Source organism: Fringilla coelebs (genome assembly GCF_963513975.1).
Source record: "Fringilla coelebs genome assembly, chromosome: 1".
Lineage (NCBI taxonomy): Eukaryota > Metazoa > Chordata > Aves > Passeriformes > Fringillidae > Fringilla > Fringilla coelebs.
The window spans coordinates 102782032-102808352 of record NC_140028.1 but is presented as its reverse complement, the minus strand read 5'-3'; the positions used below and the strand labels follow the sequence as shown (position 1 = coordinate 102808352).

Genomic DNA, 26321 nt, shown 5'->3' with positions numbered 1-26321 from the left:
TTTCCCCAAGAGTAGTTTCTTCCCCTTAAGTACAAAACAGATATAAATCCCAGCCATGTGTGCCTTCAAACTCTGAAATAAAATGGACAGAACAGGGCACAACATCCATACAAAAATACCTTTTGTCCCGCTCTACAGAAATCTGGGACCCTTTTATTACTATCAGTAATTTCAACTACACCCAGATGTTCACAACTCTTTATAAACAGAACTGAAGAATCGATAGGGAAAGAGTCGCCTCTGTTTTCACACAATGTTTACTCCAAGGAGCAGCTTTCGGCTTGAATCAAGTTGCTCTGGTTTATGAAATGGTGACATGAAACCAAGATGAGATACAACATCTACAGAAACTCTAATCTCATCTCATCTCATCTCATCTCATCTCATCTCATCTCATCTCATCTCATCTCATCTCATCTCATCTCATCTCATCTTTTACCCTTGCATTCACATATACAAACTACCATCTTTTACCAGCTATCCTTGAAATCATCGTTACTGTGCCTCTGGGACAAATTTATCCTTCCATGTGTGTGAAAGACAGCATCCTAAGGTTACAATCCAAACAAAAACTAGTTACTAGTGGCAGAAACAAATGCAAGAGATGTATGGTATCAGGCACGTAAGTGAAGCAGCACACATCAGCCTGACATGAAAAAAAAAATCTATATTGTCCCTAGTTCTTAAAATATTTGAAAAGCTCTGTTGAAGTACATGATTGTTGACCATAGGTCTGAAATTTGAAACTGAATTAATAGCACTTTATACCATACTGTTTCTAAAAATTAGATACTTAATAAAGTCATCATGTAAACCTATGTGTTTACCATAAAAATTATGCCTTCAGACATAGATTTCCTGCTATTAGATAGCTTCAATTGCTTGTCCTGCTCCTGAGATGTTGGGGTGCAGTATGCAATTTAAGAACCATATTCAGCTAAGCAGTGATGAGAGATGAGTGCCCTATGCAGTAATGACTTTCAGAGGTCAGTAAAAGGCAGTTAAACAGAGAGAAAACATTACAAACAGTACAGCTTTGTTACTCAAGACAATTTGTTTTGCAGTAGCAGGTGTTACACTCCAAGAGAAAGCTATGTCTAAATGTCAAACATGTTAAGCATGTCATATCAGCACATTTCCTCTACAGCTCACACAAAACCAGCAAGAGGATTTACCTGGTGACCTATGAAGATCCTCAGGCTTAATGGATTTTGCAATTTCAAGATGTAGTACAGATAAAGTTCATGTAGCTGCATCACAAAAGACTATATATATATACACGTATGTGTGTGTGTATGAATATATACATATACATGCACATCTGTACCAGTCACAATGTATATTACAAATGCAAAATGGAAGTGCATGTGCTTCTCATTGTGGTCTGTACATTATAAGGAATTTCTACCTCTTGAGTCAGCTGATATATGACAGTACTTCCTGAAGTTAAGCTTTTTTTTTAATTAGCTTTATTCTTTGGTTGGTAGAGCAACAGTGACTTTAACTATATAGGGGGCATAAAATAATGAGATGTTCACAAGGAGGGCCAGGTTACACAGTAGCCCAGCAATGAATTCAAATTATGTGAAAAAACATCTCTTTAGATTCTAGTTTAAAATAACAAACAACAAAATTCTACTCCAGTAGATATAATTAAATGATTCTTTCAAAACAAAACCAGTGTTTAATAAGGGACAAGACTGGTTTGTACAATATCCTTTACTGATCACCAGTGACCTGTTACTAGAAAATAGAGATTGGGAATCTGTATTCGTGTACTAAATATATGGACTACTCTGGTTTGTCAACACTCATCACTTGATAGTTCTGTTATCATCCATATGGGTTCCATCACTCTATTTTCAAATGGAAGAGAACTGTCCACCATTATCAACCTGTGTTTATTTATTCTATGAGAGATTTATGAAGTTATGAGCACAACAAACCAGATGGGAACCAAGAAACCATTTCTTCATCCCCATTCATCCACAACAAAGGAAACGCTCACTTATGCTTTGAGATTATGCTCCCACTGCAATTTGCACTACATCCTGATTAATTATGAGCTCTGCCCTTTCAGGAAACTGCAAATCCAACCCTGGATGAGTTACAACAGAGTTTTCCATATGCCTCACAAACTCAGCATTCAATACACTAACAACTGTCAGTATGTAAAAGATAAATAGAAGATAAATAAATTAGAAATTGGAATTCTGTTTCATAGCTTCACCAAAAAAGCTAAATTATAAACAGAATTACAAATATACATGAAATGGTAGTAAGTAGTTTTTCATTGCACCCTTCGCAGGGCAGCAAATCACTTTTAAATAACATTAAACTATGCTATAATTTATGAAAGCACTTAAATTACACCACAAGACTTAGTATGACTTTTGAGAAAAAAGGAAGCAACCTACTTGTATCCATTTCCCCAGTGTTTCATCATTTTTTTTCTCCTCAGAACTTTTTTGGTAGTTTAAAAGATCATGAGCTAGGACACCACTGGGTGCTACCAAATAACCAGTAGGCAGCACACAACTGCAGTCATAGCTGTGTATTTGTGCTCTGAGAGTTGGGACTATCCATACTGGTGTACACAGCTTTATACACACATGGCCTTGACTGGCAAGACCACTTCTGTAGCATTAGAATTGCCAAACCATAACATTTGCTAATTTCAATTTGGTTGTTTTTGTAAAGCAGCTATGAGTTTTATCTGAGCAGCTCTGCTAATTAGAGTAGATTGTCTAGGGATGTCAGAAATATTGTTGAAAGAAGTATTTATTGAACAAAAAATAAAAGAAAAGAAATTATTCTTCTGCTATGAATGAAGAGAAAGGGGAAAACAGATATTACCAGAGCATATAATTAAGCCCCACAAAAAAGGATATTGTGTTTCCTCATCATGACTGTTTTGTTAAGATGCACTTCAGGGGCATAAAACCTCTATGAAACATGCTTTTCTAGAAACAAATTTCCATTGTATGATCAAAGGAGGCTAAGTTCTGTGTGTGGTCAAATTTATCAGAGCTTTGCTTCCCACATTAAACCACAGGCTTGCAACTTTTCTTCATGGCTTTGCAAAAGTCTATGATCAGTGAAAACCTTTACTAGCTTTCTTAGCAAATGTCACTATATTAATGAGATACACTCGAAAAACGACTAACTTTCTGATCAAAATTTTATGTTATTGCTCCTTCCTTCAGAACACGCTGCTTTTCTGCACTGTTACAACACTAACTCATGTTCTATGCCGTTACACCTTGTGCTGGTGAAAAGCAAATTGGACAAGGCTGTCACAACACATTTTTATCTATGATTTCTGGATTCTTTCAGTTCAGGTTCTGTAATAATTTGACAAGTCAATATGAAACTTCTGTAGCTCATTTTTCAAATCAGGTACCTAATATCTGATAATGTGCCTACTGAACCAGAGGGAGTCCTTCTGCTGATTCTAATAGGTCCATGAGCATATTCATCCCTGGATCTCTACACAGAACTTGCAAACAGTCAGTTTTGCAGTTGCATAGATAGTTCCTATGCGATATCGTTGCAGTTTCAGAGACAGACAACTGACAAGACACACCTGGTTTACGCAGCAAGAGCCAACATTTATTGAAGGGAACCCTCTTTTATAGGGACTTTGAATTTCCCACTCTTACATCTATGATTGGGTAAGGGTCTGCCCAGCTCACTGGCCAATTATACGGGTGCATTCATGTTTCAAAGGGACTGGCTGAGGTCCCCTGTTTGAACTTGGATCTGGCCTATCAGTGACACATCTGGGGACTTGTTTACTGCCATTATCTAATGAACTAGGCTGGTTGGGCTGGTGCCTGTTATGCCAAATTATTGATGCAGCTATAGACCAGCTATATCTGTCACATGAAATTACTCACTCTTCAAGAATACAAATAATATGTTTGTATTATTTGATTATAAACTTTAATAGAGTTGTAAGCTCAAAGTCTGGAAGTCATGCACACTCTCCTTTGTCTTTGCAGAGAGGCTTGGGTTAAGTACTTCAATATTACATCCTAAAACATCACATTAAATAATTTACCTGCTTATCATATACAGAGCCATGCATAAGACAAAAGAGGCCACAGAAATAAAAGAAGTGTTGGCATAAAAAATGTTAATCCCCTAGCAAGTCAGAGAAGGAATATATATGGAAAAAAGGCAAAACCAATCTTCTGAGGAACTGACCAGATAATACTGGAAAATACTTTTTCTTCATAAATAATTATTTCATTAAAATGGAAACATTTCAATTGAGGAAGTTTTTGACAGACTGGAATTTTGTCCGTTCTCTGGCTAATTTCAGAGGAACAAATGAAAGGAAAAACAGCCCAATCCACAAACTTGACCTTTCAATTGGAAAAGGACATTTCTCAAAAATCCCATTTTCTAAGAGAACTTTTGAAAGTGTTCACTTAAACTCAATTAAACTCCTAATTTAGAAAAACTTTAAAATTTGTGCAAAATGCACTTGTCACTGCTTCGGCTTTCTATGACTTTTGCTTCCAATTACAAATTAAAAAAAAACAAACCAATTTTAAGCAGTATATACAGAACCAACCCGAGCCAGTCTGTAGGAGTAGAACAGAAATATAAGCCTAATGAATTGTGGCCTTTGAAGATGCTCTACACCAACATAAAACCAAGCTGCTACTTCCCAATAGCCAAACATCCGTCAGAAGCACTCGGATGGATAAGCAGTTTTGTTCTAATGATGGATAAAAGGTAACCTCATGTCAAATAAATGCATGAAAGACAGACTTCCTCTTGGAACCTTCTTAGGAATAGCAATATTTATTGCAGTATTTTCTACCCAAGGGGGCTCATAGTCCTATGCTTACAATCTGATTTACTTATCATACACACAGCTTGTGCTGGAACACAGCAGCTACCAACATCATCTTTCTTTCTTCTTGCACTGTTTGTTTTTGGTAAAGCTGCTCTGTTCATTGCAACACACGGGTTGTCAGTGTATATACACAGCCATACAGGATTTCCTTCTTAGCTGTATCTCACATGGAAGCAACCACCCATTCTGCTCTGCTCATTTTAGCTAGCTTGTTTGTTATGGCTGGAAGAAAGCCCATTTTTTCAAACACCCTCGCTGTTCTTCAAATGTCTTAGCACTTTTCACCTGGTTCCTACTACATCCTAAAAAGGCTTGATAACTGGCCTTTGCAGAGCCAGTCCGATGGATAGGCATCAGGTCAGGAGCTGAAACTGCATTGGTATGTCAGACAACCTCCCTCAGCAATTTCAGGTTCTTCTTAAAAGACCAGAGAGCTATTCTCCCACATAAAGTACCAAATCAATGGATACAAGATTCTAAAGGCTAGGGAGATATAAACCTCTGGGAAACACCTACTTCAGAGTTCACCTCAGCACATCTTCAGAAAACAGACACAGCTCAGCTTCTAAATAAGCATCTACAAGGTCAATAAAAATGTGCTAGTTGCTGCAGAAATGGGATAGAAAAGACATTTATTGTGCTATGAGAACAGAATGAGGCATTAAAGTCAAATGATAGGTAATAACTATGTTTTTAAGACTACAAAATATTTGACAAAAATAATTAACATAACATTTTGTTTTTCTGTAGTGAATTGCTAGAGAGGACCAAGTTATGGTCAAAAAAACCCAAAGTTTACTGCAAAATATTCTATTCCTATTTCTCTTACAGTTTCAAGGTTGTCTTATTAAAGTTACCCATACAGAATACATACACATATTCTTTACACTAAGACACTTTTAAGTCTCTTCCTTTAGAAATCACTAATACCTCTATCCACAGGGTATAACTGCATGGATAAGGTCAGATTTTGCCATCTCCTAAGACTCAACACTGGAAAACTGTTGAAGTGGAAGCAATGATCCATGTTTCTGTGCCATGCTGCCAAAACTTCATTTATTTATTCTTTAAGAAAAATTGATTTGAGAACAGTCATGACTGGAAAGATGAAATGCCTCTCTTCTGCTCTTTCAGTTTCTCCTAACGCTGCCTTCATCAAGTCCCCAGCAGACTCCATGGCTACTTTTTCCTTATTCTTAATTGCCATCTGTAGTCTCAGGCTAGCAACACTCCTACTCCCATGAGAAAATCCAGGCCAACCACTAGAAAGAACATGTGTAGCAATACGAGAACACACCACTGCAGCTGTTCCTACATGCTAGCTCACAACATCTGCCACAGAGAATTCAATCCTCACAGTTTGCACGTTCTTGCTGGCAGAGGTGGCATCAGTGAGAGGCATGGAGTCCCACCAGCAAGTTTCCAGCCACTATGCTGGAGCAGGCCCATAACCATTTCTACTCAGATGTTTCCATGTTGAAGAAAGGCTGATTTTGTTGAAGCAGTTTTGCTTACATTATGGAGAGGATTTACCTCAAGAAAAGTCAGAACACTAAAGAAAAGCTGGTTGGGATTTCTAAAGGTCAGAAAATCCACTCTGATCCTCCACAACACACAATTCAACACAGCAACAAATGAGGACAGCAGGGACCTTATCCAAACTAGTCCTAAAACCTAGGATGGCAGAGCACGCCATTTCAGCACATCTTATTCCTGAGCAGCATTAACTCCCTACACGAGAAGGTTTTTCCAAATCTCTGGTCTAAACCAGCCAAGCCACAGCCCATGACCTTTACCTGGCTTACCATCTGTCACAAGCAACAAGATTGCTGGCTCCTCCTGGTCCAGCAATCCCTTCAAGAAGCTGGGATGGGTTTGCATGCAAACTAATGCTAATGAAGGTGCACATGCCTTAAGGAGATTTATCTGTTAACTGAAAACAAACCTTTTTTCCTTCCAGAATAAATGCATCTTAACTCTTCTTCAATCCAATACAGCATGTAACCCTGGTCTTCAACCCAAGTCACCAAGGACTCCTTTCACTGTAACAGAAACATTCAAAAGAAGAAAGCATCCCATCTCTAGCTTCCTATATCTTTGCAACAACTTCCAGATAAAATTAGAAAGCTTTAACATTTTTTTATCATCACCTTCTTCCAAACAGTCCTATCCTGTCCTCTTCTATGAATTCACAGTGAAGGGTTTCAGCTTGCCCAGCAGCACTATTTATATTTATTGATATTTATATATGTTTTTATTTGTGCAGAACACAGAGTTGATAATACAGAGATATTTTTGTTACTGATGAGCCAGACTTATACAGAGCCAAGGCCTTTTCTGCTTTTCATATTGCCACGCTGGCAAGGAAGCAAGGGGTGGCATGGGAGCTTGCGAGGAGACACAGGTAGGGCAGGTGACCCCATCTAATGATGCTCAGTGTATAAAGTGAGGGGAAGAAGGAGTAAGGGGAGATATTTGGACTGACAGCATTTGTCTTCCCAAGTCAACGTCATGTGTCATGGCCCTGCTCCACTGGATATGGCTGAACATCTACCTGCCCATGGGAAGTGGCGACTTTATTCCTTAGTTTTCTTTGTGTGCAGAGATTTTGCTTCCTGTAAGAAACTGTCTTTATCTCAACCCACACGTTTTCTAGCTTCTACCCTTACGATTTTCTACCCCAATCCCTCTGGTGGAAGAGTGAGGGAGTGGCTGAATAGTGCTTAGTTACAGGCTGGGGTTTCATGTCTTCAGAGCGGGATGCCATCTTTTAACTGGGTAATTCTAATGATTCAAATGCATCATGGGTGAACTCTGTATCACAGTAGCTTGTGCAGTTCCTGAGCTCATAAGAATGCAAACAATTCTCTTAATGATAATGTAATCTGAGCTAACTTCCTATGCACATATATGCTGTAACCAGCACACATCTGAAAGCATATATAGTGATGAACAAAACTTGCCATATACAGCAAGGTATAGTTTGAACTCTTAACAGCTTTTGGCTCTAACATGCTACAAATTTAAGAAAAGTGTGTAAGGACAGCCAGTTTATGTAGCAGAGAGCCCTGTATCCAGCTATGTCTAAAAGCAAGACGATGATCAAAGAATAAGTACAGAGTGGCATTTTGCTCATATATTTCTGCAGCTTTCAGAATTTATATTTGCTGTTTCACTACTATATACAGTCTCAGCATTTACAGTATCCCAAACAGTAAAATCCACAGATCAATCACACACTTCATGAAAGCACACTTCCTTGCTTGTTACTTTCATTGCTCTGAACAGTTTAATAGGATTAGCAAACATTATCATCTTGCTCTTCAGTTCTAGCAGATTATTTCCCATATAAGTTGTGAATATGCTGAATACCACTAGCACTTGCACAGCTTTCTCCACCATCAAAACCAACTCTTTATACCTTTTCTCTGTTGACTGTCTTTTAATTAGGTAGTAGTACTCAGGGCCCCATTCCTCTCAGATCTGGGCAACTTACTTTCTTGGTGAGAAAGTCTTTTTCCAGCCAAAGTAGATGAACTTAACCAAACAATCCTATCCACAGGTCCAGTGACATTTTCAAAAAGCTGCAGCCGACCTGAGAGATAGAACTTACCACTGCCTTCCTATAAACATCCTGTTTATTTCAATTCAATGTATCTGTGCAGCATTAATTGCATTCTTTCTGAGAAGTAGTCCACCAAATTTAGGTGATTATTGAGACAAAGGTATTAACATAACCTTGCTAACAGTCAAGTCAAATGTTTTGTGCAGATAATAATAAATGAGTCATGTCTTTTGCTCTTAAAAAAAAAAAAATTGCTCTCTGCACACACCATAATCAAGAATAATGTTGAAAAATTGTGATAGGATTATTTTGCATGATGAACCCCATGGGGCTGGAAAAATTCAAGACAGCACTTGTTTAAAATCAGAATCCATAGCATGTTTCTTGGTAATTTTATATGCGATAATAACAACAAGAATCTGTTTTTGTAAGACATATTCATTGTGCTATTTCTTAATAACTGAAGCTTACAGAACCCTTTAGCCCTTTAGCTAAAGAAAGCCCCTACTGTGCAGAGATTTGACAACATCCTGTTCCTTTCAAAAAGGACTTCAGGTTGTCACTGAGTAAGCAAATTTGAGAGCATTAGTTGAATATTCTGCTATACAAATGTAGAAACTGTATTTGAATATTCTAAGCTCTTATGACAGGTAGGACTTATAAATTGCCAAGATAACATAAATAACAGCTGTAAAAATAAACAGCCTAATGGTCCATTCCCAACTGCAGCTCTTAGTGCAATGATTACTATACACTGACTGACAAGTTTTAAGATTTGTCCCTTGCTATTTATTCCTCAACTGTGGGACAAAATCCTTCACTAGCTTCTCTAATCCACATGGACACCTATGTAGCTCTCAACAGATTTTGCTCAACACAAAAATTGAGTCAAATATCCAGACTAACTGCAGGCAAACCTTGGACTTTGTAGTCCGTAACCTAACCTGCTCCCAGCCAACCCCCCAAAACATTCATATGGATTTCAGTCCTGTCTGGAAAAGTATGTAACTTCTCAGACTTGACTCTGGTTCAGTTTTGTTTCCAAGTGCTGCTACATCATGTTGCAGATCTATATAAAAAATGTCTGTAACTATTATTTCTTCTATTTTTGTTGTTTTGTTTGGCTTGTTTCTTTTTTGTCTTTCACTCTCCTGACCTGAAAGCAAAGCACTTCACAGATTTGCCATCAAATAGCAAAATCTCTGACACACAACTAAATAACTTTCATCAGCATTTCTATCTCTAAAAACACTGGGGGGAAAAAAGGAAACAGAAGTCATGTAATGCTCACTTTTAGTCTGATTTATCCCCAAATTGAGTACACATCCAGGCAAAACAACAGGCTTTTTCCTAGGATCACCAGTATTATAAATGACTCAGACCTCAGGTGGCAATGAGTAAAGAAAATTTAATTAGAACCCATTAAAATTAAAAAGCAAAGAGAAGAACAGCACTGGAAACATAGCGAGACTCTGGCGCACCAGAGGCTCGGCTTACAAAGCAGTGTCTCCGCCTTTTATATGCTCAAGATTGCATCAGCTTCATTAATATTTATGAGCAGTCCTCATAGGTCCTTCAATGCCTTTCATCGGTGGAGCTCTTCTTGCATCTTGATTGGTGGTGTGATGCTACCCTGACAGGCCTCCCAGCAACAAGTGTCCCCCGCTCCCTGCCATCTCCCACCAGGGGCAAGCACATGCCCTCCCCTACATGCCCCAACAGTCCTGCCAACCAAATCTACCAGGCAGCCACCCCACAGGGCGAGGAGTATTGAAGGGAGAACAGAAAAGAGTTCAAAACCACACTGGAACAACAAACGTGTATGTCGAAAGAATCACCAACCCCAACAGAACCTCTCCCCACCACCCTCAATAACTCCTACACATTTGCATGAGCCAACTACCACAACTTACTCATAACACCAGTCACAAGAGACAGAACATAAACTTAAACTCTGGTCTATTTGATGAGTTTTATTATCCCAGAAGAAACTGAAATCAGACACTCATCCCCAAGTTGCAACAAGAAGAATTTAAAAGGAGGAGTATTTAGAAGAGTTTGCAAAACTAGAAGTTGCGAAACAGAAAATAGTAGTTTGAAGATAATTTGCTGTGTTCAGAGAGGTTTTTTGAAACCTTACGTGTGACAGAACAAACTACTTTTCTGCAGGCAGTTTTACTCCTACCATGTAATGAACAGTATTTTGTTCTTTTTGAGAAACTGTGTGTTCCACACTGGTACTTGATTTGAGCATGCATCTTTACTTTCTTTGTCTCTCTGAGCTATTCTATTTATTTTCTCTATTTTTGTCCATTGTGACTGTTAAGGTAAAGGTGTCTTACACTTTATGTGACCAGAACCTACCACCACAAGAGTTCAGATTCTGTGAACATCTCAAGACCTTTTGCACTAAAGGTGACATCACTGTCACCATCTTTCTAGTCTGGATCTAAAACATCTCTGTTTGCATTTTGACTTTCCAATGGCATTCCACATAAAATGAATGGCGTACTACTGTGCAAGAAAGAAAATAAAAGTTCACCTACTCACCTAGATAGCAATAATTTACCCTGAAGTTTCAAATCAGCAGCACAGTCATCAGATTGACAGTTCCTCTCAAAAACAGTCTGTGAAAAACAGAGGAAAGAACTGTTAAAACGTGAAAAGAGTAAGATCAAAATTCAAAGAAGGAACATGCTTGAGCGAAATAAAGACAAGACCAAAATCTGTGATACAGGGATATATGGTGTGAGTGTTAAAGAAATTCAAGTTGAGGCAAATCTTATCTTTGTCAGAACTGGTTTTATTGTCTTCTAACAGAACAAGAAGTTTCATCCAGACTCTCTCTCAGAGGTTTTTCTCAATCCATTCTCCCTTCTCATCTGAAAAGAGTAACTGCTAATACCATATTTCTGGCATTCTTGCCTTCCCCAGCTATGTAGATAAAAAATGAAACAGAATATGAAGTATTTATGAAACTATTTTCAGTCCTAAGGATTGCAAGTAAGGAAATCATACAGCAATCATTTTCCCTAGATTTTATATATGGCAGGAAACATTTCTGCCATCATGCAAGCAGTAGAAAATTAAAAAGACTGTTATGTATCAGTCTCAAATAATGGAACCGTTGTCAACTTTGTGAACTCTGGTAATACTAAGAAGATGTAACAGATTGATAAAGCTAGGAACTATGAAGGGACAACACATGGGCATGCTATTTAAGTGGCAGTCATTTACCATGGCTAAACGAGACAGCCACTAGAAAGTGAAAGAAGAGAACAGGAACATGCTTCTTGCATTGAAGAAACCAAGATGCCATTTACATCATTGTTACTTTCCCCTGCCGTTTGGACCACAGACCAATACCTTTCTAAACATAGGGCTAGACTTTTCAGGCTGGAAGACTCATTTTTTCAAGGTGTAATGCTCTTCAGCCTACCAAATATTCAAATACCCAATATGAATGTTGCCAACAATGTTAAGGTAGGAAACCTGACAATCCACTTATCTCTTCCTTTAAAATGAATGTTCATTTCTACAGGCTTCCTGACTGTTATTACCAAAGTAAATACATTTACATCACAAACACAAGGACAGGGAAAATCTGTGCAGGATACGCATAACAGTCAGATTGGGTTGGAGAGACTGAGAAGGCAAAAAATTGCCAACCATACTGAGTTAGTACATTTTTAAAGAGCTCTGCCCAACTGTATCAGGACTGGAAAAAGAATCTTAAGCCCAGAGGACATAGACACTTGTAGTCCTTTGCTTTCCAGGAAGGTTCTTGACTAAGCAGGCGGTTTGTTCTCCTTTTTCTATGCTGTGTGAGCTCATCAAAAAGGAGTGCATGTTTATGAAGTTAATTGTTCCGATGCCAAAATTAATTTTGCCTTTTTGCTTTTGTATTTCCTTAAAATATATTCATAGCTCTATTGTTGTATACTTATATAGTTCCTAGCTAGCTCCAGTACCTTTCCCTACCTTTTTCCCTGATAGGCAGAAGGACAAAATACATTCCAGCGGCTCCAAGCTGGGGGGTCCAGGGCTCCTAGCCTATCTTGGTTCTTCCTAGGAGCCAAGGTTGAAACCAGCTCTTCAAGACACATTTTCATAAAAAAAGTTTAGTTCCTATCTAAGGGTGGGGGGAATTTAGAAAAGAGTTGAACCAAGTGAGAATTACCTTACCACTTCTGTCTCTAATTGAAGATTTTTGTTAGTTATGCTAGTTTACTAAACTTATAAAACTGTTTTTACCTTGTGCAGGGGTGGGTATTTTCTATATCTGCTCCTGGAGGCCTCCAATGAAGATCAGCCTTTATATTATCTCCTATACTAATATTGTCTTGAAAGTGTGTTGTTTTATTTCTAAGTTCTTTAAGGCATCAGTTTGATAACAGATATAAAACTGTGCTGTATGTTGTAGGTGGCCAGCTGATCCAGGCTATTTACTTTGCTCTTTCATTTTTCTTCCCTACCTTTTGCTTTCTCAGAATCTCAAAAGTGAAATTCCTTGGAGATTTAGAAACGAAGACTGAACTTACCCTTCGCCCTTAATAAAGACTACCACAACCAAAGGACAAGAATAAATCATGAGACGGGAACCGGCGCTAGGCTTCCCTCTCAAACATGGCACATTTCAGAGGTATGGTTTCAAAAGTCCTCTGAACTGATCCTCAAACCACTGTAGTATTTTCACATAGGAAAGACTGCTGGTAACCCTCAGAGGAGAAAGAATAACAAACTGTAAAAGAATTCTAGCCTGTCAGTTTCTCTGTTTGAATTGCAGAAATCTCGGCAAAGTGAACATAGCAATTAAAGAAATTATCTGTACTTCTCAAAGTATAAAATACTGTAAGTACATTTAAGCAACTATTTAATAATTCTGGAATTACTCTGAAAGAATGAACAAATACTTCATTTTCTAAAATTGCTGAGAATGTATCTCTTCCGGCACATCATGTACTAGAGAGTGAGCTACTTTGAAATACATAGGGAGTGTTTCCTTGTCATAGATACCCAGGTTTCTACACAACACTCCATTGGGAGAAAGAAATTAAGGACGGTGAGTTCCAAGATCTGTAGCTGTGTAGGAGTGAATCGTTTACTTCTGTGGAAGATCTTAAACCTGTTCAGGTTTGGGGGAGCTCTCTCACCTCAAAGCAGCTGGCTGGTCTGGATTTCCAGTCCAACAGGCTCCTAGGACGCACCCTTTTGATACTTCTATCTTTCAGGTCAACTAATTGCTGGCTGTTTAAATTCCTCCCAAACAATTAAGAAGCAAACACACTTTAAGGCATCATAGCATTTGTGAAAACTACTTGTTTATTATTACTGTGCCCTTACATGGTCTACTTGAGCTGCAATTACTTTGGGCCAGAAACTGTACCTAACTTAACACTACACGTTGTCAGAGCAGGAGTGCATTCCCGGGATATGGCCCAGACCCAGAGTCTACTACAACATTACTACTAATTTTAACTCCAAGCAATCTTTAAAGTGGTTGGAAGTTTACAATACCAGCTTTGAGGATTTATAGATCTCTTTAAATTAAAATTGTTGAAGAAGGTAATCTATGGGTTGTATGTGTTATTCACAATTGAAAAAAGGAAGTAGGATGAAACTAACTGTGGAAGCAGCTCATAATTTTTGCCGTTACTGTTACCCAAAGTGAAGAGGAGCAATTCTGAACAGTGGTTTTATGAATTTAATTGTATTCCACTAACATTGTACCAAGTGCCTCACAGATTTGAATACATATAGAGATGGCCAGAAAGCTTCCTTACATAAGAAATACAAACATGAAAAACTGAGGAGTAAGAGGTGAGGGGTGCAGATCAGGGCAAAAATTGCCATGAGAAACACAGCTGCATCTCTTATCTCAAGGCCACCACATAGTTGTCTAGCATTTCCACAAGAAAAATAGGTCTTTGTGTGCCCAGTAACAGGGACAGGAAAACCTCAATGCTTCTAGGGCGCATCATCACTGTATAAACACAAAACTGGTGTGAAGTTCATTCTCAGTGAGTCTCTCAGACTTCCTGCTATCACCAGATATTCAGCAAACCAGAGACCAAACCCAGCATTTCCAGAGTTCGCGATTCCTCTCTGCACTCTCTCCACTGCTGCGCAGAATCCAGCAGCTTTGGGAAATTGTTCCAGAGCAGTTCCCACCAAGTCACCAAACCTTCTTGACAAACACAGTTTTCTCAAATTCTGCATGGCAACTTTTCTGAGTAAAAAAGATTATGCTCCTTGGGAGGTCCAGTAACGTGACAGGTATCTCCCTGAGGGATTAGGAAAGATGGATGGCACCCACGTCCTCCAGAGGGTAAGCCAAAAAGCCTACATTAAAGTACACTCATTATAAAAAGTGACTATAGACATTTGTACACAATCAAACCTACAGTAAAGAGAGATCTAGAGCTGATCAGGAAGGGAATATGTCTACATAGGTAGATCAGGGCCTCAGAGCAAGTATCTTTTGTCCTTTAGGCCTCTTGAAGAGAAGCATAAGGACTAAATTCAACATTTTGTGGTAAAGGCCGTGGTAAATGTAGGAGGAAGTAGGAGAGGGATAAATCTCTAGTTCCTGCATCCTAAGCCATCCTAAGCATAAAGCTGCTGGGTATTGGGCACGTAGATATTCTCCTTTTCCTTCTTGCTAGTAGTGGACTCTACTGAAAGCTGATAGGAGGTAAAACAAGTAAGAAGGAACCTGGCTTCAGCCTGATGATCAAAGTTCTGTGCTCTGAGGAAGGTGATCTATGATTTTGTACCAGGCTTACTAAACTGCTTCACTTTCTCTCAATGGCTATCTAAAATTAAACAAACCTATGTTTCTGGAAGTAGAAAAGAATACAGGAAACATAAAAAATAAAACATCTCCTGTGCCACTCCAGTCCACAGAAAATACTGGAAGTCTTTCAATAAATTAAGGGGGGAAATAAGCTTTTCAAAATATCCAGACTACCAAAATTCAGGAAGCACATGGAAATTTCAGGTTGTAGCCAAACTGTACTATCAAGAGTTTGAGAGGTTTCCAGCACTATTCTAGAAAGAGTTCTGCCTATGCTTTCACAGAAAGGGAAAGCAACAGCTGAAGGTCAGTATTTGAAGAGAAGGGAGAGAAACAGAATTCTCAAAAGTACCCTTGAAAACATGTAATTTTATGGACTGGATAAAAGAACAGTGATTCACTCTAGATCAGATATTTAACAACTTCCTCACACATCAGTCTACAAAAGGTTGAGATGGCGTGCCTTAAAAAATGGCAGAGCTGGCCTTTGGTATATGAGGATCCATTCCTTTAATTTCATAAACTGTGCCATGGACTTCTGCAGGAATACCTACACTATTCAAAATAATCAGGAATAAGAATACAGTACTTCAATCTCTACACTGATTTCCAGTAAATTGTCACCAACTCTCCAGTATGCTCAGAGATGACTTAGCAATTAGATCATGCTAGTAACACAAAAGCAATTCAATAAGGGGGCTTGTCATTCTAATAATTCTTTAGTTTTTAGATATTGATGCTATCTGATTATAAACATGTTATCTGGTGAAGCTGAGTTCCTGGCTCTTATTTAGAAACCAGGATATATGATCCAATTTTCAAATGCTGAGCTGTAAGCAACTCTCACTAACTTTTCTAGAAAGTGTTTTCTGTTTATAGCTTTACAAACCAATTACATCAATGTGCCTAAGTATCGATACAGGAACTTGATTTTAGACCTGATTTTATTTTGATTTTAAACCTTCAAGTTGCCTGAAAAATAAAACTATTACCTACATGTCTATAGAAAAAGAAATATAGACTGAGTTTTTCAAGGTATCCCATGCTTTACTATACTACTCATGGAAACAGTCCATTTCTATATGCTGCTGAGCCAAACAAAGTGGCTGATTTAAATTCCCACTAGAAGAGTAATTATTACTGTGAAAAACATTCCAGGATTTCATCAGATGTGCTGGCTAAAATGAGAATACATTATTTCCACAATACCCCTAACTGAGTGGTGGAATGAACACAGGTAGGAATACTAGGGGAGTGAAACCAATGTGCTGTTACTGCATGGTGCAGGGGCTGAAGGTTATCAAGCTCCCTCAGCTCCACACAGACTTCATCAAAGCACTAGGTTTGAAGGCAGAGAGCAGTAGGTTTGAAGGCAGAAGGGAATAAGACCAGGCTCATTAGAGATGAGCCTCGGGGCAGCATACCACTGTTGGGGGTGAAATCAATAGCCCAGCTGAAGTGCATCTACACCAATGCACAGAGTATCATAACAAACAAGAGAAGCTCGAGGCCATTGTGCTCAGAGCAGGAAAGCTATGATGTAGTTGCCATCATAGAAATGAAGTGGGATGACTCACAAGACTGGAGTGCTGCAATTCAAGGCTACAAGTACTTCAGAAGGTGGAGTCTTCGATAGGTAAAAAACTGGCTGTACAGCCAGACCCAGAGACTTATGGTGAATGAAGCTAAATCCAGTTGGTGGCCAGTCACTAGTGGTGATCCCTGGGGCTCAGTTTTAGGGCTGGTCCTTTTTAAAATAGTTATTGCTGATCTGGATGAGGGCATAGAGTGTAGCCTCAGTAAATTTGCAGGACACATCAAATTGGGTGGGAGGGTTGATCTGCTCTCTGCATATAGATGGGGACAGACTCAATCAATGGGCTGAGGAAAACAGCATGAGGTTCAATAAGGGGAAGTGCTGGATCCTGCATTTGTATTCCAGCAAGCCCATGCAGCACTACAAGATTGGGGAAGAGTGGCTCAGGAGCTGTTCAGCAGAAAGGGACCTGAGGATGCTCAATATGAGCCAGCAGTGTGCCCAAGTGGCCAGGAAAATCAATGGCATCCTGGCCTGTATGAAGAACAGAGTGCCCAGCAGGTCCAGGGCAGAGATCACCCTCCTGTACTTGGCACTGGCTAGGCCATACCTCAAATACTATGTTCAGTTCTGGGCGTGTCACTTTAAAAAGGGCATTGAAGTGCTGGAGCATCTTCAAGGAAGGGCAACAAGGCTTGTGAAAGGTCTGGAAAAAGTGTCTTATGAGGAATGGCTGAGGGGCTGGGTTTGTTGAGGAGAGGGGCTCAGGAGGGACCTCATTGATCTCTACAACTACGTGAAGGGAGGCTGTAGTGAGGTAGGATCCAGTCTCTTCTACTGTGCCTGCAGTGGAAATGTCCTTAAGACAGATGAAATTCAGATCAGATATTAGAAAAACGGTGGTCAGGCATTGGAAAAGGTTGCCCATGGCTCTGATGGAGTCACCATCCCTGGAGGTGTTGAAGAATTATCTGGATCTGGCACTAGTGTTGTTTAGTAAACTGATGTTGTTTAGTAGTTTAGGGCTGGCAGTGGTAGTACTGGGTTGATTGCTGGACTTGATCTTAAAGGTCTCTTCCAACCTTGACGATTCTATGAGAGACAGGGAGAAAGAGGTGATGGTGTGGCTCTGTACATTAAGCAGTCTTACAACTGTCTATCACGGATGATGCTGGCAAGGTTGAGTGTCTGTGGGTAAGAATCAGGGGGAAGGTCAACAACACAGACAACCTGATAGGAGTCTATTATAGACAACCCAATCAGGATGAAGGGATGGATGAACTATTCTGTAAGTCTCTGGCTGATGTTTCACAATTGCTAGCCCTTGTTCTTGTGGGAAATTAACTTGTAGGATGTCTGCTGGAAACTCAACACAGTGGAGAGGAGGTAGTCTATAAGGTTTCTCAAGTGTGTGGAAGACAACTTCCTGACACAACTGGTAAATGATCTTAGCAAGGCGGGTGTGGTGCTAGACCTGCTTTTTACAAACAGAAGGGCTGGTGGGAAATGTGGCAGTCAGATGACATCTTTGGCACAGTGACCATGACATAGTGGAATATTCAATTCTTGGTGAAGGGGTCAACAAAACCTCCACCTTGGACTTCAGGAGGCTGGACTTTGGCCTGTTCAGGACACTTTTGTCCTGTTCAGAGAGCCCACTAGAAAACAATTCTTAATAAGAAGGGAGTTTAGGAAAGCTGGACATATTTTAAGAAGAAAGTCTTAAAGGTTTAGGAAAACACCCTCCCTATGTGCCCAAAAATGTACTGGGGAAGAAGAACAGCCTGGCTGAACATAGAGCTTTCACTGGAACTTGGGTTTAAGACCTTCAGAAGAAGTGACAGTCAGGAAGGGTATATGAATGTTGTTACACTACGTAGAAAGAAAATTAGAAAGGTTGAAGCTCAGCTAGAACTTAATCTGGCCACTGCTGTAAAAGCTAATAGAAATGTTTTTATAAGTACATGAACAACAAAATGAGGGCCAATGAAAATCACCATTCTTTATTGGATGCGAGGGGATCATAGTCACCAAGGATGAGGAAAAGGCTGAGGTACCTAATGCCTTCTTTGCATCATTCTTTAACAGTAAGGCTGGTTATCCTCATGGCAACCAGATCCCAAAGGCGGTAGACAGAGACGGGAAGCAGAATTGATCCCCTGTAATCCAAAAGGATTCAGGGACGTGCTGAGCCACTTTGATACTTACAAGTCTATGGGACCAGATGGGATCCATCCTAGGCTGATGAGGAAGCTGTCAGAAGAGCTGCTCTCCATCACTTACCATCAGTCCTGGCTAACTGGGGAGGCCCCAGGTGACTGGAACCTGGACAATGTGATGCCCATCCATAAGAAGGCCAAAAGAAGGATCCAGGAAACTACAGGCCTGCCAGGCTGATCTCAATGCCTGACACAATTATGGAACTGATCATCTTGAGTGTGATCATGATGCCAGTTAGGGTTTTTCTTTTATATGTTCTCTGTATTCTTTGCTCATGTATTTGTATATCTGTAGCCTATTGTACTAGTAGTTAGTTTTCCCAGTAATTTCCCATGGCCTTTCCCTAGGCAGGAAGACAAAACAAATTCTAGAGCTCCAAGCCCCGAGAGGTGCAAAGCCCCAGTGCTATCTTGGTTTTTCCTGGAAACCAAGGCCAAGAACAACTCTTTGAGATAGATTTCATAGACTAAGTACAGCTAGTACCAAGGCGGGGCTCCAGAGAAGGGGCTTGACCTGGGAGGAAATTGAATCACATTTGTCCTCCTAATGGGTGCTTTTTATCAATTATTCTAATTTCCTAAAACCTATAAATATGTACTCATCTCTGTGGGGTGGGCATTTCTGGACATCTTTCCATAACTGCCTCTGAAAACCTTGAAATAAAGATCTGCTCTTATATTACCCCTTTAGTGAAATCATCTCGAGTTTCATTTCCAGCAAGTTAGGAAAAAGGCAACTATCACATGGCACATACAGGACAACCAGGGGATTAGGCTCAGCCAACATAGGTTTAGGAGGGACAGGCCCTGCCTAACCAGTCTGATCTTTTATGTTCAGGTGACACACTTGGTGGGTGTAGGGAAGTTGTCTACATGGACTTCAGCAAAGCCTCTGACACCATCTCCCACAAGATTCTCCTGGAGAAGCTGGCAGCCCACAGCTTGGACAGGTGCAATTAGGCAGGAAGGGTGGCCTATGATCTCTACAAGAATAAATGCAAAAGATAATTTGGGAGCTTGCCCTGCCAAGGAGGAAGGAGTTTTGTGGCAAGCTATTTCACATGGAACATGGCAATGAGACTGATCCCTGCGGTCTTCCAAGGACTTCCAATATGCCTAGGTACAAGTCAATTAATCTTCAAATGTACCACCTACCCAACTACTGACAGCTGTACTAAGTTATTCAGCTGCACCAGTAAACTGAATTGTCCTTGCCTCCAAGACAGGAGCATCCGAACTCCCGACCAATGCCTAGGAATGCAGTAGTTGGCATAGGTTAAAATCATGCCAAGAACCACTTCAACCGCTTGCCAGAATAAAGATGTCATTCCAATGCCAAGAAATGTCATGGGCATAGCTCAGCTTGCAGACCGTGACATGACCTGACTCAAGAAGGAACACAGGGATCTCTGCTATGGAGAAGACACCACTGACAAACCTGAACCAGGCTGTGTGCATGGACACTGCATTTCACCCTGTCCAGGTCTGTCATTTCTTTGTTCTCAGTTTGAGATTGAAGTGCATGTGCATGTTTTAAAATGCAGAATGGCATTATTTGTGCAGCAAACCAAAGATCACTGTTCATAAATCAACTCTATGAAAATCCTTCTATACTCTCTCATGCCTGCCAACCAAGCTAATTCATTTACTTAACCAGCTTTTCCAACACAAGTGTTTCAAAAAACAGACCTCTGCTTTAAAAAGGTGAAGTTCATCCAAGAAACATGCAGTCTCATTCACCCAGAAGTGCAACACTGGGCACAAATTTTCATTGCAAGTCAGTGGCACAGTAGAAAGAGAAGGTTGTGGATATTTTCTATCTCTTCTTTTAACTAACAAACAGTTTTGGCACTCACAAAGTCCTGGAGACAGTGACACAACTAAATCTACCGAGAATATTTTCCTAAAACAAAGTGGTATCTGCATCCACATAGTAGCTGTTGATTTTATTACAGTATTTAGAATAGGCAGAATTCTAGCCTATCACATTTTGAACTCTAAGATACATTACTGGATACTACTAAGAACAAATCCCCACTGTATTTGGCAGGATAGCTTTCTCCTTCTTGGTTAACATGTATTTATACAGTGGGTATACAAAAATAAATGTTATAGTAGTACTATACTTCCCATATATTACTTTCTAGTAGGGTCAGCTAAACAAGCTATCAGGCCCATACCCTGAAAATGATGGTTCAACTCCTTCCCCTGCTAAAGAACCCCCAGGCAAAACTAATTTTTATCACTAGTTTACTCCTAGGAACAACCATTACAATCTCAAGTAACCACTGAATTATGGCCTGAACTGGCCTTGAAATTAATACACTTGCCATCCTGCCATTGATCTCAAAATCCCACCACCCACAAGCCATTGAAGCTGCTACTAAATACTTCCTAACCCAAAGAAGTAAGCCAAGCCCATATTCTAAACACACAATAATTTCCCTGAAGCAAGAAGACTTACTCGCTTTTTCCTGTGGATGAAAGTAGCAATTGGATTTCGGAGATGACAAAGAGGCTAATGGAAAGTCACTTCTGGATCAGCAAGATCTAGGGCTTTTGAAAACAGCACAAAGCTAGCTATATTTAAAGACATTAGTAACACTAATCTAATTTTGTCTACCTGACCTCACCTGTGCCGTATCTTCTGAAAACAGAAAACACTAGAGTTTTGAACTGCTTGCAAAATGTAAGTCTGCTTCATAATCATGAGATTCTTTGAAAATGTAAACCCTTTATTATAATAATTTTGGTTCCTACTGTCCCTTTTGGCCTTTTAAAACTATTTTTACTTACAAGATAACAAGACTTCTATGAGAGAGAGCACTGCAGTTTTGTTTTCCCATGAACAGACCCCAGCACCATGCTTGAGGCTACTTTATAAGGGCTTTGTCACCATGACTGCCACACTAACTCTGAAGCTCTTGTCACATCCTTGGCTGAAAGGACACTTGCCAGCATACCCAGTGTCAAAATCCTTTTCTTACTAATCTAAGTGAGCAACATCTGGAAAACAAATTAAAAGGGATTGTTAAACTGGTTCCCTCCCATCCAAATTGCAAAAATAAACAAGTCAGAGAAATTCCCAAAGTACTTTTGTTCCTGTTCTATAACCTCAGCATTTAGGTATTTTAACATCGATCTGAGACTCACCTGCAGGGCAAGATGTGATCTTTTGAGTTTAAACTCACTAATAAAAAATACAAGAAGCTTTGTTCATGTACCAGTCAGGTTTACAGCAGTGTTAAAGTTCCAAAGTTCTCCATAAATTCCCATCATATTGTTACAACAACACAAAATTCATATACACAACAGCCCCACAATCCCTCTTCATATAAACAAGTAATTCTTGAATGCATCTTTCATGCATAAATTTATAAAAATAAAGCATACTTGAATAGAAATTCATACCTCTAAAGGGCAAGGATTATAACCAAATACAGTTCAAAGCACTTGATTATATAGTGAAGCAAATAAAATGTTTTAGTTACTATTTTTAAGTAGTATTCAGCGACCTTATAAGCAGAATCAGAAAGTAATGCTACAGATGATGATTATGCTATCATATCAATAGAAAATTAATTTGTTATGGTTAAAAACCAGATCTAACCATCTAGTCCACACAGACTTCTCACAGCTAAAAAAAAGAGGACGGGAGGGCAGAGGAAGGGTGGGGAAGGGAGGGGAGGGGCGTGGAGGGGAAATGAAACCATCCTATTTTAGCATGGCATGTTCTACAATAACAGCAGGAGCAGGTTTCTCTTGCCACATGACTGGATGTGTGAAGTCCTCAAGAAAAGAGGATAGTTCAGTCAGGCAAATTTTTTGTTCTTCTGCCCACTATTCTCCCCTCAGACAGTTCCCATGTCCCCTTCTGCACTAACAAAGGCTAACCTGGAAAGAAGGCCAGGACCAAGCCTTTCACAAGAACCTCCTACATTAAAGGAAGAACCAGAAGGAGTAGGACCTTTCTCATCTTTCCCTTCCCAGCACAAACACCCTGAAACAAGAAAGTGACCTCACTTTGTGCTGCCCCACCTTGGAGGCGCAAGCCTTTACTATGTCACAGAGCAGCACTGAAGTTAGCAATAGTAAAGATTGTACAAAAAGGCTACTGTGTGCAAATGACCCAGAGCTTGGAAATCCAGTTTTAGAGCCACCTCTGCCGTGAGTTCAGCCACAGGCCTTCTTGGGAAATAATGTACTCCAAATCTGACCTGATTCCTTTGTGCTATCTTTTGTCCTTTCTTCCAGCGAAGAATGGGCTTCAGAGCAGTTAGTTCCTTGTCCTCTTTTCTTCTTTCTATCGCATGTTCCCCAAGGCTGTATGATGCTTCAAATACAATTGGAGAGATGACATCCTTGACTCTTTTCTGTACAAGAAGACAAACACATATTTCACCAATGCATATAGCCAAGCAAGTTTCTATCTACAACAATTATACATTCAATTAAACAAGATAATTTAATTAAACATGCAATTAAACCACATTCAACGATGCAGACAGGTTTCACTACTTCCTTTATCTTTCTCCAGGTCAAATAAGAACAAGCGCATTACAATAAACAAGTCAGAAGCCTAATTTTTTTTTTTTAACAGTTATTCTTTTGGGATCTACTCTTCAATACACAAAAGCAGTGGAATATTTTGCCCACCTATAAATCAAGTGGTTTTCAATTAAAATATTTTCTTTTAAAAAATAGAAAGCAATTAAATTATTCCTGCAAAAGCAAAGTTCAAATAATCTTCATCTCTGGGGTTTCAAAATCCTAGACTTTGACTGAGATCACCTTCAGTGAACTCCACTCATTAAAAGAACAGAAAACTCCATCTTCCCTTGTTGTTTTGCAATATCAGTGAAATTAATGGATGAATAAAGATACTAATGTGGCTATAAAACAGGATTACAGACATACAGGGGCAAGAAAATCCATCTTCCATTATGTTTCTCAAAGCAAAATTTACAGTTTCCCCCATCTTCAGCACAGCAACACTTTCAGTTTATAAAAGAAGAAAGTTTTTCAGTTTCTTTATTTGCGTATTCTACGCTTCATACCAGGTGTAGAGAATGGTGCCATATTATCTGGCTGATGAGACAAAAGGATCACCTTTTCTTGTTGCTGGAACCCAAGCCATAAAATTCATACCATTTGTCACAACATGCAATGTCTAAATCCAGATTGTTGTGCTAGGACAAAGTGCTTGCTCATTGTGTTCTGTTCAGTCCTGAATTCCAAAATCCAATTTACCACAAAACCTAAACTCTACCTTTTCATAGGCAAACATTCCTCTTAAATTTTAGTTACTTAAAAACATGGCATTAATTCAGCGCAGATGAAATTGAGGCAATAAATAAATCCCATTGATAAGCACATCAAACCTTCAGATAGGCCAGCTCTCAACTTTGCCTTGCACTGGTTAGTGGGTTTCTCTGAACACAGCCCGCCAACCACAAGAAGCAATTGAGATGCAATGCCTTTAAAATGACATCTTCCAGATGTGGGAAACCTTGGTATGAACTGCCTTTCAGACCACCCTGTTTGATCTGTTTCAAGACAACCATTTGCTCTCTCCAATGTGTTGACTGTCCACAGAACTCTGAAGCCAAAGATTAGGGCTAACCAAATTTCCAAATCACTGGTTAGCTGGATGAATAATAGCAAATATCAGGCTGGATGACATTTACCCTCCTGCACCTTCAGCTAGCCCTAAAATTCCCTACCCTAATACGAATGTCTGCCAGTACTCTGAAGTTTAGACTGCACATTGCTTGGAGCGATTTGTGCTTTCTTGGTAAAGAGCACTGATCAACAACAGACATAGCAGTAGTGGTGATAGCTTGACCTCTTTCCAGTCCCACAAAAAGGACTATGCATGATCTGCAGCACTGTTAATCCTCTCAGCAGAGGAGACACTCATGCCTGCAGCCCCTTTCTCAGCTGTATTCCTAGGGCAGGAATACTGAGACTACTGAATAACAACACTACAACTCTCAGAAGCTGGTAGCTTTGCTCTCAATGAAAATCAAGTGTATTAACTTAAGGATTGTTATCACCTGTGTGAAGACTTTGTATACAGAGAAACAAGACTGTAAAAGACCATATCATACAGCAACAGTCAAACACAAACCACTAGGCAAATTGCCAAGTAGTCCAACTGTATGCAACCAACTATGTAAACACAGAACAATAAAAGTGTATGCAGTGAGTTAAACTGAAATCCACCTACTATTTTTGTAAGTTTATTACTATAGTATGGTAAGAATAAGTACTTAATCACTTCTACATGTTTTAATATGATCCTGCACGGATCAGTCCAATGCCCTTTAAAGTTAAAAGGTAAGTTTCCTATTGACTTTGATGAACGTTGGAGTGCATCTTTATTGTTTGCTGGTGTTCTACTTGATTTTAGAGGTGAAATTGTGACTTCTCCACCACCACAGCCCTGGGAAATACATTTCACAGACCAATTTACTTTAAGTAAGGATAAAATTATGAATGCTGCCCAGTTATTAATTTTGCCACATGTTCCCTTCTGCTCACAATTCTTTAAAAACTAAGGCAACAGTCTGTGGCATTTGTTCTCAGTAAGACAGAGACAAGACAGGTCTGTCTCACATGTACACAACAGACTGTTTGGGATATGAACACATAAAGAGAATCAGTTTCTTTCATTTTCAGTCTACCCAAATGTATTGCTTTCTGTGTTGAATCATATATTGATGACACAGCCTACAGATAGCTTTTAAGTATTCCTGATGTCCAAGAAGAAGTCAAAAGATTCAATGTGAGTAAGGTTTGACATAGACTGAAAAATCCTTCAAGTCAAGGAAACTGTACATTTTTTGTAAAAGTTGCATGACCCTAACGAACTGGATTTGTCAAGGGATATGATTTCCACAAGCATCTTTTACATGTAATCACTGTTTGACACCACAAGGCTGCTATGCTATGGAAGTAGTATAGGCTAAAGACACTGAGCTCTGAAAAACCAAATCTGACAAATCATTGCATGTGGACAGCACAGCTTCAGTGACTGAAAAACAAGTCCTGAAGGACACTACAATGAGTGTAATATACTAGGAGTTCCTATCATGAACAGAAACAACTATACAACAAGGGTTTAGTAAGTAACAGCAATAAATACTTAATCTGTACAGACTGGAGTCACTGAACTGGTGCAAGTTTTCACCGTGCCTGAATTGGAAAACTTACCCTAGCAAACCTGATAACAAAGGCTTGCTACCTCCTTTCACAGAACAATCATCTCAAAGAAATTTCTGAATGTTGTGGCATTACCTGTACATTGCCACATATTTCCTTTTTTTTTTTCT

The 26321-nt window shown here is 39.4% G+C and overlaps 1 protein-coding gene across 1 annotated transcript in view; it reads right to left on the bottom strand.

The window, feature by feature from the left end:
• Positions 1 to 26321, bottom strand: part of ITGA9 (integrin subunit alpha 9) — a 226119-nt gene that overhangs the window by 93310 nt on the left and 106488 nt on the right. Inside the window, exons 16-17 of the mRNA XM_084226021.1 lie at positions 23205 to 23360; positions 10986 to 11062 (exon numbers count right to left, since the gene is read on the bottom strand). Of these exons, the coding sequence (XP_084082147.1) occupies positions 10986 to 11062; positions 23205 to 23360 (233 nt within the window). The remainder of the gene's footprint in view (positions 1 to 10985; positions 11063 to 23204; positions 23361 to 26321) is intronic.